This window comes from Stegastes partitus, unplaced genomic scaffold, assembly GCF_000690725.1.
Source record: "Stegastes partitus isolate 25-593 unplaced genomic scaffold, Stegastes_partitus-1.0.2 Scaffold357, whole genome shotgun sequence".
NCBI lineage: Eukaryota > Metazoa > Chordata > Actinopteri > Pomacentridae > Stegastes > Stegastes partitus.
The window spans coordinates 186556-204520 of NW_007578088.1; the positions used below are offsets into that span (position 1 = coordinate 186556).

The 17965-nt window shown below is 42.6% G+C and overlaps 2 protein-coding genes across 2 annotated transcripts in view; both read left to right on the forward strand.

Moving 5' to 3' along the window:
- The first annotated feature begins 1971 nt into the window (after nt 1-1971).
- LOC103359169 (suppressor of cytokine signaling 1-like) lies at nt 1972-10893 on the forward strand. The gene is made up of 4 exons (XM_008284398.1): nt 1972-2095; nt 4293-4706; nt 6898-7079; nt 9378-10893. Exons 2-4 carry the CDS (start codon nt 4485-4487, stop codon nt 9700-9702), a joined length of 729 nt encoding a protein of 242 aa, XP_008282620.1. The 5' UTR covers nt 1972-2095; nt 4293-4484; the 3' UTR covers nt 9703-10893.
- A 2564-nt stretch (nt 10894-13457) lies between these two features.
- LOC103359170 (caskin-1-like) overlaps nt 13458-17965 on the forward strand; it is a 40743-nt gene continuing 36235 nt past the window's right edge. Inside the window, exon 1 of the mRNA XM_008284399.1 lies at nt 13458-13891. Within this exon, the coding sequence (XP_008282621.1) occupies nt 13798-13891 (94 nt within the window). The 5' untranslated portion in view covers nt 13458-13797. The remainder of the gene's footprint in view (nt 13892-17965) is intronic.

Consider the following 17965-nt stretch of genomic DNA (forward strand, 5'->3'; position numbering starts at 1 on the left):
TGTTCCTCTTTATGTCTCTGTATGTGTGTGTGATGGGGTTTTTTTGTTTTTTTTTTCCAGAGGCAGCTGTTGGGCACCAAGACCCCATCTCCTGAGGAACTGACTGGTTGGAGGAAATACTTTAATAGCTACACAATGCTGGGTCGCCGAAATGTACATAATGCACTCACAAATATGTCCAGATGCAGCTTTATACAGACGTATCAAATCCTCACATTCTGAAATGTGTCTTTGTCTTGCAGTGTGTTTTGGCTACTTATGGGTTCCTGGGGGCTACACTAGCTGCCTTCTTGATTCGCAGACAGTACAAAAAAGAAAACCAGACGTCCACCTCCACGGACGAAAGTCCAGCCTCTCAAAGTGACATTGGTACCAACTGAGAATTATTTCTGATGTGAAGGAAACAGCACGACACCCTCCAGAGTGAGAACATTGTCAGCTGAGATTTGTTAATAAATGCTTTTGTCTGCGCCTGTCTGATCATTATTTAGCGATATTATGAGAAGTCACGTTGGTTGCCATGGCATCACGGACCGTGTGTGTCTACAGTGAAATTTGTTTTGCCACATGGCGTCCATCTGCTGCTGAAGAAACCTCACTTTTATTTTTATTTTACGTTTTCTGCGCTCACTACACAGCTTGCATTATTTATGAACGCGACAAAGATCACATCTGAGCTCACAGGCATCGTTGAAGTCTTTGTGTTTCGTGTAATGTTGCTGCTCCGTGGCACAGTGGAAACCCTGACAGGACATGGAAATAATGAGCTCCCAAGAAAAGATACAGCTCTCCAAGTACGCACTTCTCACTAATTGATAACGGAAGCCAAGACCAGAATAGAAAGTAAAACGCAAGTCGACACACAAAGCAAATCTCTGACTTAACATTCACTGCACCTCTGCATTCGTGTTGTCTTTTTGTGGAGGACGTAAGTGGACTTTTGTTTTTTTCCTAGAAACTGCAGATATGTGGGACCTGATATTGTCTGTCTCCTTGAGACAGAAACACAAAGCAAAGTCGAACTGTTGAGATTTTTACCTTTTTAAAATATGAGAAAGTTAATAAAGGAAGTCCTGGAGTTGCAGATCTGTTTATCAAAAAGTATGTCAACAGTAATAATTAACTGTAGCAGGAGAAGAAAAGTCACTGTACTGTTTACGTATATATATATATATTACCTTTAATGATTAAAAATATATATATAATTAAAAGGTTATATATGTATAGAAGGGCAACAAGAAAAGGCCATTTTGCATTACTGTTTATATGCTTCTGTGTATGCATGTTTTTTGTTTTTTTTTGTGCAGCTTTATTTACTTGTGCTTAAAATGCTAAAGACATTTTTGTCACTTAATACTACGCCTAGGATGTGTACCCTGTGTAACCGATCAGACTGAGTAACTGTACAGGGGGCGCGCTTCTGGTAGATCACGTGGTTTCCCAGAATCTGCAGTACAAGACAGAAAGTGAAAGTAAGCCGTGCATGTGTGTGTATGTGTGTGTGACAGGCTTTAAAGTGCCTGTCACACTGTGCAGAGTTAAAATACGTTTCTCACTGAGTATCCTGTCACAGTTTTTTTTTTTTTTTTTACACAACCTATCTCGAGGGGAGGGGCTGCAGGGTGGCGCTGTTGCCTCGCAGCAAGAAGGTTGCCGGTTCGCGTCCCGGTGGGGGCACCGGAATCTTTCTGCATGTGGGTTCTCTCCGGGTTGTCCGGCTTCCTCCCACAAGGTCCAAAAACATGTAGAGGTCAATTTGCGATTCTAAATTGTCCGTAGGTGTGAATGTGAGTGTGCTTGGTTGTCTGTCTCTAAGTGTAGCCCTGTGATGGACCGGTGACCTGTCCAGGGTGTCTCCTGCCTTCACCTTAAGTCACCTGGGATAGACTCCAGCTCCCCGTGACCCTAATGAGGATTAAGCGGTGTATAGATAATGGATGGGGAGGTCGAGGGGAGGTCCTAAAAGCTACGTTACGTCTGTGTATGAAATTGAAAGTGAAAGTTTCAGGCAACCTAGTCGAGCCTTTCTGTTGCCAGCAGTCTCACTCCAGATCAGCTACGCTTAAACTCAACAGGCTCCGACTGCTGCTTACAAGTAAGTAGCAAAGAATGACTTAATTAATGCACGATGAACCACTGCAGTTTTGGGTTTTTTTGGCAGTAATGCATGTAGCTGCAGTACCCTCATGAGGAATAGCATTAGAATTCAGAAACGCAAATGTGCTATTTGAAGAGTATCAAGCAGCTTTTAGCAGGACTACCTTCTGTTAGGTGTGGTAGGTTACTTAGGATTGAACCACCCCATCCCTCAGGCATTAGCATAATTTCATGCCTCATTTAAAATCAACATCATGTAAGACTGATGTACAAGAATGTGTAGAATATGCTTCACAAATGACGGAACCATTTGTAGAAATATTTGCCTGGTTTTCAAATCATTTTCTGCTACATGTTTTTTTCACTTTTTCGTAACACTATTGCAGCTCTTTGCAACTGTTCACAAACGTTTGCTCTGTTGTGTTTTGATTCCATCTAAAAGTGAACAGTGCCTGCTTTATTCAATTCTGACTTTTTTCTTTTTTTTTTTAAATTTTAATGTAAAAGTTCAGATCAGCAGCACAGTTACGTACAGCCGTGCTCAGTGTGTAAGCCCTTAAACTGAAAGTTAAAGCTGTTTCATTTCAAAACTTGTATAATTAACTGGAACAGCAGGAATTTTGTATTATATTACAATATGTTACAACGCTTGTATATATTACAATATGGACAAACTGCACTGTTCCACTTTGTGATCAAGATGCAGGAGTTCCAAACATACTGTAAGTTCATTACTAATAAACTCCTTTGTAGAAAAAGGCAGAAGAGTTTATGTGATTTGGTGAATGTTAAAATTTCTTTTTCTCTTTTTAAGAAATTTTAAGTGCTTATTAAAATTATGAATCAGCGTGCGGTTTGTCTGCACTTGTCACCATTTGAGCCAAAAATGAAATTGAAGCGGATTCAAAGTATCAAAAACAATCAAGCACAAGTATAAAGGCTGTATGCGAGCAGAGTAAACACTTACTACCGAGGTACTGCTCACACAGCATTCATTATTAAGACCGACTTGTTCTAAAGCTTTTACAAACGTACCCTGAATGCTGGTTTTGTTATTCATGTCAAGGGACTTTTAGACTTTTCTCTGGAAAGGAGCCTCATGAAAAAAACTGACTTTTTCTGAGAACTACGTCATACTGGATTTTTTTTTTTACTTTACAATGAAGAGGAAAGCCACAGAATCTTTTTTTTTTTTGTCCCACTTGAGTGAGAAAGTGAAAGCGTTCTGTGCTTTATTATCAACATCCGCCCCTCCCAGTGGTCACTGACATGAACGTTTATTGTCAGTCACATGGCCTCCGATTCTGTATAACAGAGTCTGTGTCAAATGTGAAGCTACAGTCCACAGCAACATAAAGTCAGAGGAAGAGTTTCAGCTCATTAGTTTGACTGTTTACTCCGAGACTTTACTGTTCTGGATCTCCGGCTCTCATAAGAGGCTGCAGCAGCAGATGGATTTTTGCAGACATTCGTCATGCCAGTATTTTACAACTTGTTTTGGCTGATAACATCATGTGCACATTTTTTTTTTCCCTCCTAACTGCAGCGAGCATCAGGTCCTGTAGTGGAGTTAGCATATTGTTATTCCGACTGTCGTCATGTTGACTCATTTTCAGCTGCGAATGTGAAATGTAATGCTTTCAGACGTACCCATTCACACAGCAAACACGTCAAAGTATATGCAAAACATGCCCGATTTCATTTTATCTAACCTTTTTAAAACGAAAGTGTGACTTTGAGCGTGACAGACATCATCTGCCTGTCAGTGTTCACTTTCCACAAATTCAATTTTGAACTTTTTATCGGCTGTTACCGATATCATCCTGCACCAAACAGCAGACAGACGCAGTTCAGGATCAAAGCTGGTGAACAATTAGCAGCTGCAAAGCCTCTGGAGTTGGTGAAGATCAAGAACAAAACTGAAAGAGAATGAATATTGGACTTATATTAATCGGGTGGCCAGAAACACAGAAAGTCTAAATGACAATGAGGATATTATCTCGTACCTGCTGCATGTTTAAAAAAGCAAAGGTTTACCAAGAAATCAACTTGAAAGATGATATGTCAGTGTTGTGTTCAGCTCTTGTTTCTACTGCCCCAGAGTGGCCAAAAATAAAACATCATTCGTTTTAGGATCATGTTCATGCAGTGGAATATAAGACTGTGATTTTCTGTGTTTACTTTTCACCGAGCAGATTCAGCCTCTGCTCACCCCTCCTGAACTTTTGGATCAATACGTCTGAACTGAGGTCTCAGCAACATGGAGTCTGGAAGAGGACCGAGCGGCAGATGATCGACCAGACAGGAGACCGTGATGGAGGATCTGCCGGTGACAGGCGGAGGAACTGGTGCAACAGGCGGCTAGGAAGAGGATTCTCCTTTGTAGGATGGTCAGAGACAATCTTAACAGAGCAGTAGTACAGAGCCAAAAACCAAACCACGCAGCTGAGACAGAGAGCCAGAGTCAACCCACGGAGGAGCCTGCAGGCCCTGAGCCAGCACAGAGCCCAGAGAGAGTTCAGCCAGAGAGCCAGGAGCCCACAGAGAGGCAGCTGGATTTACTGCTCTGGAGCAAACTCAAAAAGGAAGGCCCCGAATCCTGGAGCCAGGTTAGCCCTCCCGTGTTTACTCACTGCTAGTTAGTTGTGGATTTTATTGCCTTGGGATTCATTTTTGTTTATTATTATTATTTATCAGTGAACAGATGTCTGAACTGAGACAAAGAAACCAAACAGCAGGATTTAATTCTGACCTGTTACAGACAATAGAAGTACTAATATGACACCAAAGTCACATTTTAGTGAGATGGAAGCATTACAAGTAAAAATACGCAACTATTAACACAAAAATATTGTTGTAACACAGAATGAATCATTATGCACAATCTCCAGTTTTAGGATAATGTGTGTGATATTACCGGATCATATTTATTGATGTTGTGGAGTTACTATTTTGGAGTAAAAAAGTAGAATATTTCCCACAAAGGGATGTATTAATTAAATTAGCTTAAAATAGAAAGTATGTCAGAAGTATTTTATGAGATGTCGCTGTGTACATGAGTGATCACAGAGTTTCTGAATTTGGCTAAACTTATGGCTAAGCATGAGCAGGGTTTTGTTCCAGCAACAACCACAACAATAATAATAATAATAACAATAACAATAATAATAAAAGTAATAATAATTTTTACAGTGGTATGTTTACATAATGCAGGATTAACGTGAAGACTCCTGTTCCATCCAAGGACTAATAACAATAATAATAGTAACAGTAATGATAATATTTTAATAAATACTGTCACTTTATTTGTAATAATGCAACTATAAATGACTCACAAACATAACGTGTGAAACATAATATAAAACTTTATCCACTGCTACAAAAACAAAGCATGATTTGTTTTTTTTCTGAGAAGAACAAAACTCATTATCTGTCTTTGTATTAGAAGTGAAGCCGTTCTGCATTAAATCCTCCAGAGAGAACAAACTAACACAAAACCTCTGAGGTTGTTGCAGTGTCCTAGTTTGGGAACTCCACTTTTAAAGACAAACACCACAGTTTATTAGTGGACTTTGGGCCTGAACTCAGGGCCTTTAATCTCCAACAGTGTGCAGTGGTGCCGTTACTATCATTCAGTGTAGTGTCTCTCAATTTAGCATTACTAGTCGCTTCAGAGACGATAAAACCAGAAGAATGAAATTGATAACACATGAGGAAAAAAATTAATGTTGGGGAATTTTTTTTTTATTTTTATTGATATTTGAAAAAAAAATTGTATTTTGTGTATTTATTACGAACAAATTCTGAGTTTGCGAGTGATAATAACAATAGAAAAACGATAAAGAATGAAATGACATTGTGTGAAAGAACATTTTTACCTTAAAGCGATTAACAGTAAATTGAACAAACCCAAAACTTTAAATAAAAGTTCAAGTTTACTGTCAAATCTAGACAAATCATTGTGACCCATGAAGTGAAATGCTTGTAATAATGCATGCTCAACTTAAAAATATTATTTACAATGCAATGTAAAATTAGAAAAAGAACATATAAAACATAAAAACCATCATTTACATTAGATGTATGAATTAGAGATGTTTGCAGGAGTGTGTTTGATTTCAGAAGAGCCAATAGTAATAATAAATTACAAGACAATAATAAACTTATATGCTAAAAGAACCATGACGAGGAAAATAAACAGTCAACACCACGACTGAGCATTTCCCCCTTTAAGCTGCAGTGTTGTGCTAAAATGCAGATTCAGGGCACTTTGTAGATCTTCACATTGTCGAGGAAGCGACGGTGTAAAGCTGCAGCTAAGCAACTTTAAGGCATGAAGGGATTATTTTAACGGAAAAAAAATAAATGTTTCTGACTCTTTCTAATAAATAATGCCGGTTTTTGTAAGTTTCCTACAAATTTCCAGTAAACTTTACCGTCTCATCTGTGGCTGATGCTCAATTCCAGCATCTTCTTTGAGAAAACGTGAATAAAAATACCACTTAAAAAGTGACACTGCTAATAGCTTTTTGCAGGCGTTCCTTTTAGGCTGTGCGCAAACCTTCACTAGTATGTACCCTGAGAGGTAAATCCCGGTCGGTAGAAGGTCTGTGATTCACTTTATGAATTCACATATAAGCTGTTTAGGTGTAGTCCAGGGATTTCTGTTGGCAGTAAAATCAGCTTTGTTGTGTGTGCAGTAAAGAAAAAAAACCCTCCAGATAACAGTGCGACTTTTATGTGTTCAAAGTCTCGTCTCTACATGTTGACCAATTTTTTCTGGTATCTCTTCTGCTGTAGCCAGCGCCTGGAGCTGACAGTTTGCCTACACACCTCCGTCCATTCAGCAGCGAAGCAGAGTACAAACTTGTGAAGTGCACTTATCAGCAGCTCCAACACAGCGGATACTACTGGGGTCCTATGAGCATGGAGGAGGCACATGATATACTCAAGAGTGCACCGCTGGGAACCTTCCTCATCAGGTAGTCAAATGCTTTCTTTTGAAAGTTTTAATGTAGTTTTATGCGTTTGTGGTTTTGTGTGCACTTTTTTTGATACTTTAGTTTTTTGCATACAACGAATTCCCTCATAAACGGGACTTGTGTGGTTAAATAAAGGTAGAAAAAAAGTCAGTTTTAAAGCTCATCCAGTGCAGTCTGCTTAATTTTCCATCCATTTGTGATGTAAAACACAAACACAAAACTTATATTTTACTCAGCTCAACTTTTGACAAATCCTGTTTTGTTAACAGCCATGATGGATTTCTTATATATTGTTTTTCTATGAATGACAAATGGGCTATATTTCAATTTCCTCTTTGACAAGCTCATGCATATACAAGGTGTGTCAGAAAAGTTTCAGAACTGATGTCACAAAAGATATATTTCAAATCCAAGCTACGAACTACAAGTTTTCCCCTTCCAAGTTATTCCCCTTGGGTTTTACGGCCTTTCCCCGGCTTTTTTTGCCCGGCGGCCTTGCCTTCTTGGAGGGTTTCTTCCGGGATCCTCTGCAGCTCACAGTAGGGGTGCACAATATGACAACATGAGATCATGAAGGATTAGAACATGGAGACAACCTGCCAAAGTCAGGAGATCATAAGGATGGTTTAGGTCACATTCTGTAAATTGCAGTTCTATGCTGATGCACTGACGCGCCAGACGTATTATGTCGTCAACCTGACCGACCAATCATAGCGAATTACGGGCATTGTTGCATTTTTTTTCTTGCTTGTTTTTTTTTTTTTTTTGGCGGTGGCGCATGGAGAGCCATGGCTGAAAGCCAAATGGAGGAGTTGGTCGCTAAAAAATACTCCACTTCCATTATGTGGAACTGTTTTGGCTTTTCCAAATTTTCTGTCCCAGATGTTCATTCTGCAAAATTTACAGCCGAGAGACTTTGCTGAACATCAGGGCAATGAGCATCGCTAAAATTGCGGCGATCGGTTGTACTTTGGACAGACTACACCAACAAGGAGTCCGATTGGAGACAACACCGGCAGTTACCAGAGAGAGAAGGAAGTGCAAGCAGTACAAACGTGAACAAAGGAGTAGGAAGAGAGCCAAGATCCATGCTAGGCTACAGGCTAACCCCTCCAGACCAGCAGGACCATCCTCCTACTCTCCAATGTCCGCTCCTTCGGCAACAAGCTGGACGAGCTACGTTTGCTGAGAGAAACCCACAGAGTGGAGGGACTGCTGTGTGTTTGCTTTAACAGAAACATGGCTCCATGACAACATCCCAGATGATCATACAGCTGGAGGAGATGTCATTATTCTGGGCAGACAAACAGACAGTTAGCTCTGGGCAGCATCTGCGGCTTCACCATCGTCACACCATCATGTGTGTTTTTGTGTCCCTGAAGACCTACCAGGACCTGAAGAGGTTCACCATGTTCAACGTGACGTGACGTGGCGGTGCGCATGGACGCAGCAGCCCCTTCAGGAGACAGCGAGAGTGAACGTTTAGTGTCTTATCCCAGACGTGCATTCCACAAAACTTACTAATTGAATAATCCTGAAGAAACGCTCTCTCATCTTGCCTGTACTACTGTGTATGTACAGCAAAATGACAATAAACCTGATCTGATTTGGAATGACAAAGCGCAAAGGTAATTTGCAAAGTTTGCACGGAGATGGTTCGCATGTTGGATGGCAATCACTTTACATACAGAAATGGTTTGGTTTCACTGACCAGAAACCTGCAAATTAATCTCAAAAATACATGTAAGATCGAGATAAAATCGAAATCGTGATTTTATAATTAAAAAAACTGTGATATGATATTTTTGCCATATCACCCACCCCTACGTCACAGCTATCTTGATGTCGTCCACATCTTCAAAACGGGTCCCCTTGATGACCCCCTTGAGCTTGTGGAAGAGGAAACAATCCCACAGAGCCAGGTGGGGTGAGTAGGGAGGTTGCTCCAGCACAGAGATGTTCTTCTCAGCCAGGAACTGTTGGATGCTCAGGGCGTTGTGAGCAGGCGCGATGTCATGGTGAAGCAGCCACGACTTGTTCTGACACAACTCTCACCTCTTCTTGTACACTGAATGAAACAAACGCCGCAGGATCTCTTTGTAGACGTGCTGGTTGACCGTCTGAAAGGGATTGAAATGGATTTGAAATTTTGTGACACCAGTCCTGGAACTTTTCTGACACACCCCGTATTGTCATCTTGAACTATTTCCACTCCTGCATGTCCAGTGAAAACATCAAGCAAAACATAAACCCCAACAAATGCACTAAAAGTGACTTTCTGTTGCCGTGTTGTTGCAGAGACAGCGGCCAGCCGGATGTTTTCTTCACTCTGAGCTACCAGAGTGACGACGGCCCGACCAGTGTCCGCGTCCAGCTGACCAACCTGCTCTTCAGTCTGTACGGCAGCCACAGGACTTTTGCGACACTCTTCGCTCTGCTCACTTTTTACACCAGCTCGTCGTGTAAACTGACAGTGCCGTATCGCAAGCAGCGCCCAGAGCGGCTCAAGCAGATGTGCAGGAGGGCTTTAATAAGCACATATGGAGCAGAAAGTTTAAGCACCTTACCTGGACTCAGTACTCAAGTTAAAACCTACGTTCATGCGTACCCTCACTATATATAGACACACACCTGTGGACTGAGTGACTTTTGCTGTGTCATTGTGTTATTTTAAGTTTTTAAAAAAAGGCTTTTTATTTGTGTTTTTTTTATAAACAACACACGTTTTTCGGTGTTATGAATAACATGTAACATATCTGCGCAATATTCAAAAGTTATTTGCACACATCATTCAGATGTTTCACGGAGTACTCATAGCACATTATAGCAGTGTTTAATTAGTAGCAACATGTGCTGTCAGAAATCATCATCAGCATCACTGCTATTAATAATATTACATATTGGTGCCATGTTTTGATCGGATCCTATGTACACACTGCATCCAGGATACATGAGTCAACATTTAAACGCTGCTGTTGTCTGAAGCTGCTTTACTTGATATTTGACCACTGGATGGCAAAAGAACATCAAATCAAACTGGTGTGTGCAGAGCTTGTAGAATTATGGCTGAAATAGTCCTTCGCAAGTGAATTAGTGGCCTTACATTCTAATATTTTCTCCTCTTTCCCTGTGTTTTTAATGGAGCCAATAGCGGTTGTGGTTGCGAATATGTTTTTAATCCTGTGAGTTAATTATCTCCTCATCTCAGGTCAAAATAGTCATTTTCTGATAATAACTGGTGAATTATGTCATTATCTTGGGAAAACAATAGGTTATGTCAGGATAGAAGGGCAAAAAGGTCATTTTCATGAGAAAGTAAGGACTTCTTCACGTCACTTAAAGATGAATGAGGCAGAGAGTACAGTGTATATAGCTTGTGATGCAACTAGTCTACACGTGACGCCATATTTAGTTTACAGCAACTCATCCAATCCAGCTGGATCGCTGGATTACGCACCTTTATGAAGTTGCAGATGTAGGCCAGCCAAGAGGAAGCCTCTTTAGAATGAAAGCATCACAAGAAAATTACTTCTTTATTTTTGTGAAATAATTGACCTGTTATTATGAGAAAACAACTTTGTCGCTGTAAATCCAACACAATCAGTTGTACAAGGTGAAAAAGCACCACTGGGTAGCAGAATCGATAAACACTGAATGTAGGTTTGTCTCTAACCACTATTATATGTATTTATTTGATTCAGTTTTGATTTACAGTATTGGCCCTATTGAAGAATGCGGTTTTAACAACTGCTCATCAACACTTGAAATAATTTTACATAAAGTTACTGTCGTCTGACTTGTGGTACAACAAGAATGTGATCCATCTATCCATTTTCTATACATCGCTTAATCCTCAATAGGGTCGCGGGGGGGCTGGAGTCTATCCCAGCTGACATAGGACGAAGACAGGGTACACCCTGGACAGGTCACCAGTCTATCACAGGGCTACACTTGGAGAAAGACAAGCAAGCACACTCACATTCACACCTACGGGCAATTTAGAATCACCAATTAACCTCAACATGTTTTTGGAGAACCCGGAGAGAACCCACGCTGCACGGGGAGAACATGCAAACTCCACGCAGAAAGATTCCGGTGCCCCCCACCGGGACGCGAACCGGCAACCTTCTTGCAGCAAGGCTACCAACTGCGCCACCCTGCAGCCCAAGAATGTGATGCTTGTCCAAATTGTTTATGTGTAATGAATAAATGTCTTGTCTGCAAAATCAAATACATGTGAACCAACAAGGCTGGATTTCTGACCAGGCAAAGCGGGCAGCTGCCTCAAACTCGCAGCGATCACAAGCTGTGTAGCAAATACTTTGAGGTGAAATGAATAATTGCCTTTTTATTTTTAGCCATGTAGTTGTGCAGCTGTAGTGATGGTAGTGTCGGTCTGCCGTCTCAGGACTTTGGTGTAGACGGAAATATCTCAATAATAAACTAAAGTGGTTTGAATTAAGGGACAGATGTGTATACTGACAACACACTTAAAAATGCAAACTATGTAGTGCTGTACATGCATGCTACCTAACTTTATGGCAGTGGGACACTTCTCTGTTTCAAGTAACTACTATAAGTGGATATAATGCATATTCTCAAATACATTTCTGTGCAATCCATCTGTAACCAAGCTACAACGACTGTCATCTGAAAAGCTGTCTGCCCTTAAAATACGCTCTTTGGTGAAAATCAAGTTGTTTTTACTTTTTCAACATGTCCACGTGGCGTTTTTTAGAAGCTCGATGACACATCATGTGAAAAATAAGCAGCAAGCACCATGGTTGAACATTTCCACTTTGGAACTTCAGTCGACTAATGACAATCTCAAAAGCACAGATTCAGACCTCAGGACTTTCATATGTGACAAACCTGAAGAACCAATCCTGTCAGCTGGCAGAGTGGGGCTCTCTGTTTCATTGTTCTTCTTCAGAATCAATTTCCAACTGAAGCATGTTTGGCTGAATTACTCCAATCATACAACTTAAAATTGTGTAGCATGGAGGAGTTTTACGGTGTTAACCCTGTAACGCCTGAACAATGAAATAATTGCCAGAAAATTACATTTTTTGGGGGAAAATGGAGTGTTTAGTGAACCTAACAAATTTAAAAGAAAATTAAAATATCAATTTTTGTACATTAGTTTTAGTTTGTACAATTTTTGCTACATCCGGCATTTTTGGTGCAGAAATTATTGATCCATGGTGGATTATTCACACACTGAATGTGTTCAATTGTATACATTGGGTTTTTCAGGGGACAAAAAATATCACACTGATGATGTAGAGGACTAAAAAACTAATTTATCAAATATGACAGGTTGGGTGAGCTGGTGTGCTCCAGCTGCAGTGAGTGGGGAAGTGGGGGATTTTGACACGTGGAGTTAGATCTAAGACATTTGAAAGCATGAAGGGAACACATTAACTTCCTAATATGTAACTTTCCTGGGCTTTAATCAATGACCACAGAGGGACTTCAACTCAGACTCAGGCATTCTGTCAGCACACAACAGAAAGCTGAAGCACGAGCACAGGCCACATCCATTTGTTTTATCAAGTGTTCCGTCATCTGTTCCACTTGCTGTCCTAAATGTGACTGGCGGTGGCCCCTTTAGTCTAAATTAGCCCTGCATCAGGGACACACACATACACACACTTCCCTGGCCCTCCAATTATCTCTGTCTCATTAACCTTAACCGTGTTGATGTTAAACCATCTGTACCGTGACACACATTGGGGCAAAGGCAGGTTGTCAGTGAAGCACTTTCCTACAACAAGTGTTTTGACATAAAGGCGTCGTTCACGAGCGGTGCAAGCTGACACGTTCATGCTGGGTGTTTAAATGGATACAAATTAAAGTTAATAAATTGCGGGAGAGGTGAATGGAAATAAAAAAAACCCCACTCATTTCGGTTTAATGTAACGCCGTGTATTCTGCGTCATTATATCCACTTACATTTATTTATCTTCACCGGGTGTCCCGTGCGCTCTCGCGAGCCCGGACTCTGCCTCCCCGCTGTCCCGCGCGCAGAGTGCACCTCTCTGGCACGCGGCTGCACATTATTACCATCAATGTCAAACGACCTCTCGTGACTCCGACACGCGCGCGCTAACAGGGGGGGGTTACAACAACTGGAGAGGCGCGTGCACAAGCCGCTCTTGGTTAATGCCATATGTGACCGTGTGTGTGCGCGCGCACTTGATCTGGCGCGAGCTGGTCCAGCGCGGCGGCGGCGGCGGCGACAGCGGTCACACCTTCAACATCATCAGCGCTCTGCGGATTGAGGGCTCGTGAGATTTCAGCGGCGCGGGCTTGACCCACCGTGCAGGAGGGCGCTCGAGCTCCACGCACGGCACGCACGTAGACCCGGTGAAGTCGTCACGCGGATAGAATCTGTGGAATCTGTCGCGAGTGTTCCTGCGCGGCCGGAGAGCATCCCGATAGAGCGCGAGGTCCGCTCGGACGTGCTCGGTCGGTCGGTGCTCGGTGCGGTGTCGGCGGTACCGCGTGGAGGCGGAGGCAGAGAGGGACCTGCGCTGGACCCCCCCTGGCCGAATCGGAGCATCCCAATCCCGGCAGCGGCATCCATCCCTCCGAGCCTCAGCTCCAGCGGGAGGCCGGGAGCGGCGGCAGGATGTAGCAGCGGATTAACGGAGGAGAGAGGGGCGCTCAGAGGAAGAGAGCGGGACCGAGCGGACCGAGGCGGGACGGAGGGGACATGGGGAAGGACCAGGAGCTGCTCCAGGCCGTCAAGACCGAGGACTTGCTGACAGCTCAGCGGCTTTTACAGAGACCACGGCCAGGGAAAGCCAGTCAGTATCATCCGTCCATCCTCCTGTCTGTCACACACACACACACACACACACACACACACACACACACACACACACACCACCCGTCATTACCAGGTCAGGACAGTGCAGGCTAAATCTGATGTGATGCCATTTAGCCTAAATGGTGCACTGGGTTGTGTGTGTGTGAGTGTGTGTGTGTGTACTCTTCTGCATGCATATGTGTGATGTTGTGTGTGTGTGTGTGTTTTGTGCAATGACGTTGAGTGTGTGATAGTGATGACGTTGCACATGTGTGAGAACAGTCATCAGGATGTAATTAGAAATCAGGAATGCTTGTCATCCACATTTCATACAACTGACCGTTTGTGTGTTTGTGTCTGCATGGATGCACAAAAATGTGTGTGTGTGCACCAGAGATGATGTGGTCCAGGTATGTGTGTGTGTGTGCATGTGGGAGGGTGGAAGTGCACGAAGGTCCTACACTGCTCTCGGGACAGGGGGATTATTGGTGTGTGAAGACGCCAGATGTTAGTGGTAATAATGTGATGATCGTAAGTGTAGCCTACACGTGCAGACATCTGCATGCACGCACATATGTGGCGCTCAAACGTGCGTGTGCGCGGGTGCCTAACATGGAGTCAGCTGGGACTTGAGGTGATAATTAGATTTCAATTACAGCCTTGAAGCTGCTCTCCTCCTTTCCCATTTCACCACAAGGCCCCTCTCGATTCCTCTCCTCTGAATTCCTCTTCTCCTCTGCCGTCGCCTACTTTTCTGGATTCCTCCTCTCTCCGGGCCTCTCTGCTCTGCTACTCCTCTCCCCTTGTCTCCTCTTGTCTCACTTCATCCAGGCTCTCCTTCCCTCTTTTCTCCTATTTTGTCTCCTCTCTGCTCCTGACACACTGTTTCTCCTCATCTCCCGGCCTTTCCTCTATTTTATCGCCTACTTTCATTCATTCTCCTCTGCTCCAGTGTTTCCTTTTTTTCCCTCATCTCTTCTTTCTCCTTATCACCTCCTCGCCTCCTCTCACCCTGCCTCCATCCCTCGCTCATCTTCTCCCTGCTCCCCTTCCCTTCTCCTCTCCTCTCACCTCCTCCCCTCTTTCCATATCTCCCATTTTCTTCCTCTCTTCTCCCCTCGTTTTGTGCATGTTTGTCTCTGAACATTCCAGCAGTGCCATGGAAAAGAAAAATGCTTCTCCTCAAATGCCAGAACAGATCAGCTCTGAGTCCTCAGTCCACTGCACACTGACAAAGAGGAAAAATGGGGGAGGTGGATGGACGGGTGAGGGAGATGAGGGTGAGGAGGGTTAGCATGGGAGAGCGCGGGACAGACGGAGTGAAGAGCTGAGATATGGATGCAGGGAGGTGAAGAGGCAGGACGTGTTGGATGGAGGTTAAAGGGTGTGTGTGTGTGTGTGTGTGTGTGTGTGTGTGTGTCTGTGTGAATCCAGGTTTATGTTTGAATAATTAAACAGGAAGCCAGGTTTCTCTGCTGGAAGACTGTTGCTTTCCCAAAGCGCACACATGAACACACACCTAACACACACAATGGCAGGCGAGCGTGCACAGAAACACACTTGACACATTGGGTGTTAGTCATGTGCTCGGCTGTGTTTGTATTATTAATAGTATGCTAATGAAGTTCAGAGCAGCAGTGTGGCAGGTTAGAGCGAGTTGCTGTGGCGGTTGTTTGCTCTGTCAAAATGTCACAAATTGATGTAGGAGATTAAAGATATTGAAGTGGGAACAGCCCCGGTGTTGTGGGTTAAGCATGAAAAAGTAGCACATTTGTATGAAACGCTGTAATGTTTTACAGAAATCATTTGCACATTCCTGCTCAGTATTTCAGTGACTTTCATAATACCTTGGTTTGCAACACTCACCTCGTCTTCCTGTTTTTTTTGACCTGCAACAGTTGTTTTAAAATCTTTGCCATCCTTCTTACAAATTATTCTACGAGTCAGTGTTCCACCAAAGTCAACGTCCTCGTCCGTGAAAACTTACTCTGCAATACGACAGATTCAGATTCAGTCACAGTAACAAGTAATGCTTTTATTTTGAACGGCCACCTTGATTGTGTGATTTGCTGTTGGAGCTGGTTTTCACTAACTTTGCTGTCAGCTCTGCAGTAATACTTTGCTAAAGCGCATTAAAGAAAGATCTTGTGTATGTCCTCCTTATCAGGAAGGGGATTTGTGATGATATGTGGCCATATTAAGGTTTAACATTATACTGGTAACTGGCGATTGCATGACAGTGCATCTCAGGCAATGTGCGGATTACCGCTAAAGTAATGTAATGAGTAGTGTAGGAAGTTATTTTCTACAGGGAGTAAATAAGTAAAGTGATGCATTACATCAAAAAAGTACTGAACTTCTGAGTAACAAATACAACCCTGTTTATGACTACTTTATGACGCGACCCCCTCTTGGTCCCTTTGGAGCACTTGATCACTTTACTTCCCTAAATAATTAGAGGTACAGTTTTACAGTTCTTGGAGACACATTTACTCTCTCTCTCTCTCTTACCAAGCATTAAAGCAATTTCTGCACTGCAACTTTGTGGCTGGAGGTAACAGTCAGTTAGCCTAGCTTAGCATAGAGAAACAAAACACAGGGAAACAGCTAGCCTGGGATGTCACAACACCAGAAATACTGGTGTTGTGTAGCAGTTTGGTAGTCAGCATCAATACCATTGAAATTCTACGATTCTTGATACGAGATTCAGTAACAAAAAATAAATTAAAAAATAAGGGTGCACGCACATGCTTTATATTTTAACAGATTGAGCACGAACAGTAGCTACCAAAGTGAGCTCTAACTGATTTAGCCTACACAAACAGTTTTCGTGAACGTTTTGTGTTGAGAAATTGCGACAACTAGAACCCGATTGATACTGGATTATTGGGGCAGATACCAACACCAGTTTTAGTGAGTAAAACAATCTGACATAAATATATCAGTTGATATTCTTTTTATATACAGGATAAATATAAATGTCAGAGTTATACTGAAAATGGAACGTGATGGGGTCATTGTTTATTAATTTTCAGTCATGTATTTTGCAAGCTAGTAGTTAGCCACTGAACGCTCCGCACCACTGTACTCTGCTACATGTGCTGCAGACAGTGCTGTGAGTATTGTAAAGAAACGAGTCGGAGTACTGATAGACAAATGTGGTGACACCTTTCTAAACTACCTCAAGCATCTTTTTCTGCATCCTATTCTGGGGGGGAAAAGTTTTTGTATTGGCACATATCGGACAGCTTAGACGATGATGCCCATGTATCCTGCTGGTATATCAATCAGGCTCTCGCTACGACGGATCCATCTGTCACACTTGGTTCAAGGATGTAAGGATTTAGCTGACATATTGTTAATGTAAGGTTAATAACTAAAACTAACACAGAGTTTGTCATCTTTTGTTATGAAATGCTCTTTCACAGAGTTTGCATACTGACTTACAAGTGTCCATAACTTGGCCCCCAAATAATCCGAATCAAACCGCAAATATGTCTATGCGTGACCCAGCAGACCTGTTGCTGCACTTGCTGTCATGTTGTTGCTATTGTCCAGTATTTCCAGCACCTTCAGCATCCATCACACAGAATCACAGAAAAAGAAGCGCCGTCACCTTTTATAGAAGTTTGGCCTTGACTTCGTACCAAAGTATCGGTTCTTGAGGCGTCCCTTGTCTTGATACTGATACGAGTCTTATAATACTTGCTATCTCTGACGCAGAGTCTGAGCCTACTCAATATCAGCATTTAGGCTGATTAAACATCTATCTGACCAACTGAAATAACAGCTGTGACCTTCTTAAATTGACCTGATTTAAAACTGTAAAGATTGATCCATCCATCCATCCATCCATCGGGTTGTGGGGGGACTGGAGCCAATCCCACCTGGCATTGTGCAGGAGCCGGGGTGCAGTCATCGTTTACAGGCCTGACGTAGAGACAGACAACTATTCACACCCACATTCACACATGCAGACAGTTTGGAGTCACCACTTAACCTAAACTGTGTCTTTAGGCTGCTCGAGGAACACTGAGCACCCAGAGAAACTCCACAATAAAGATGATGAGCT

Excerpts from the sequence above, each read along its gene's own strand:
- LOC103359169 (XM_008284398.1), top strand. The coding sequence starts at position 4,485 with ATGGTCAGAGACAATCTTAACAGAGCAGTAGTACAGAGCCAAAAACCA. Across the intron at positions 4,707-6,897 it reads GCCCCGAATCCTGGAGCCAG|CCAGCGCCTGGAGCTGACAG; the intron begins GTTAGCCCTCCC and ends CTTCTGCTGTAG. Across the intron at positions 7,080-9,377 it reads CTGGGAACCTTCCTCATCAG|AGACAGCGGCCAGCCGGATG; the intron begins GTAGTCAAATGC and ends GTGTTGTTGCAG.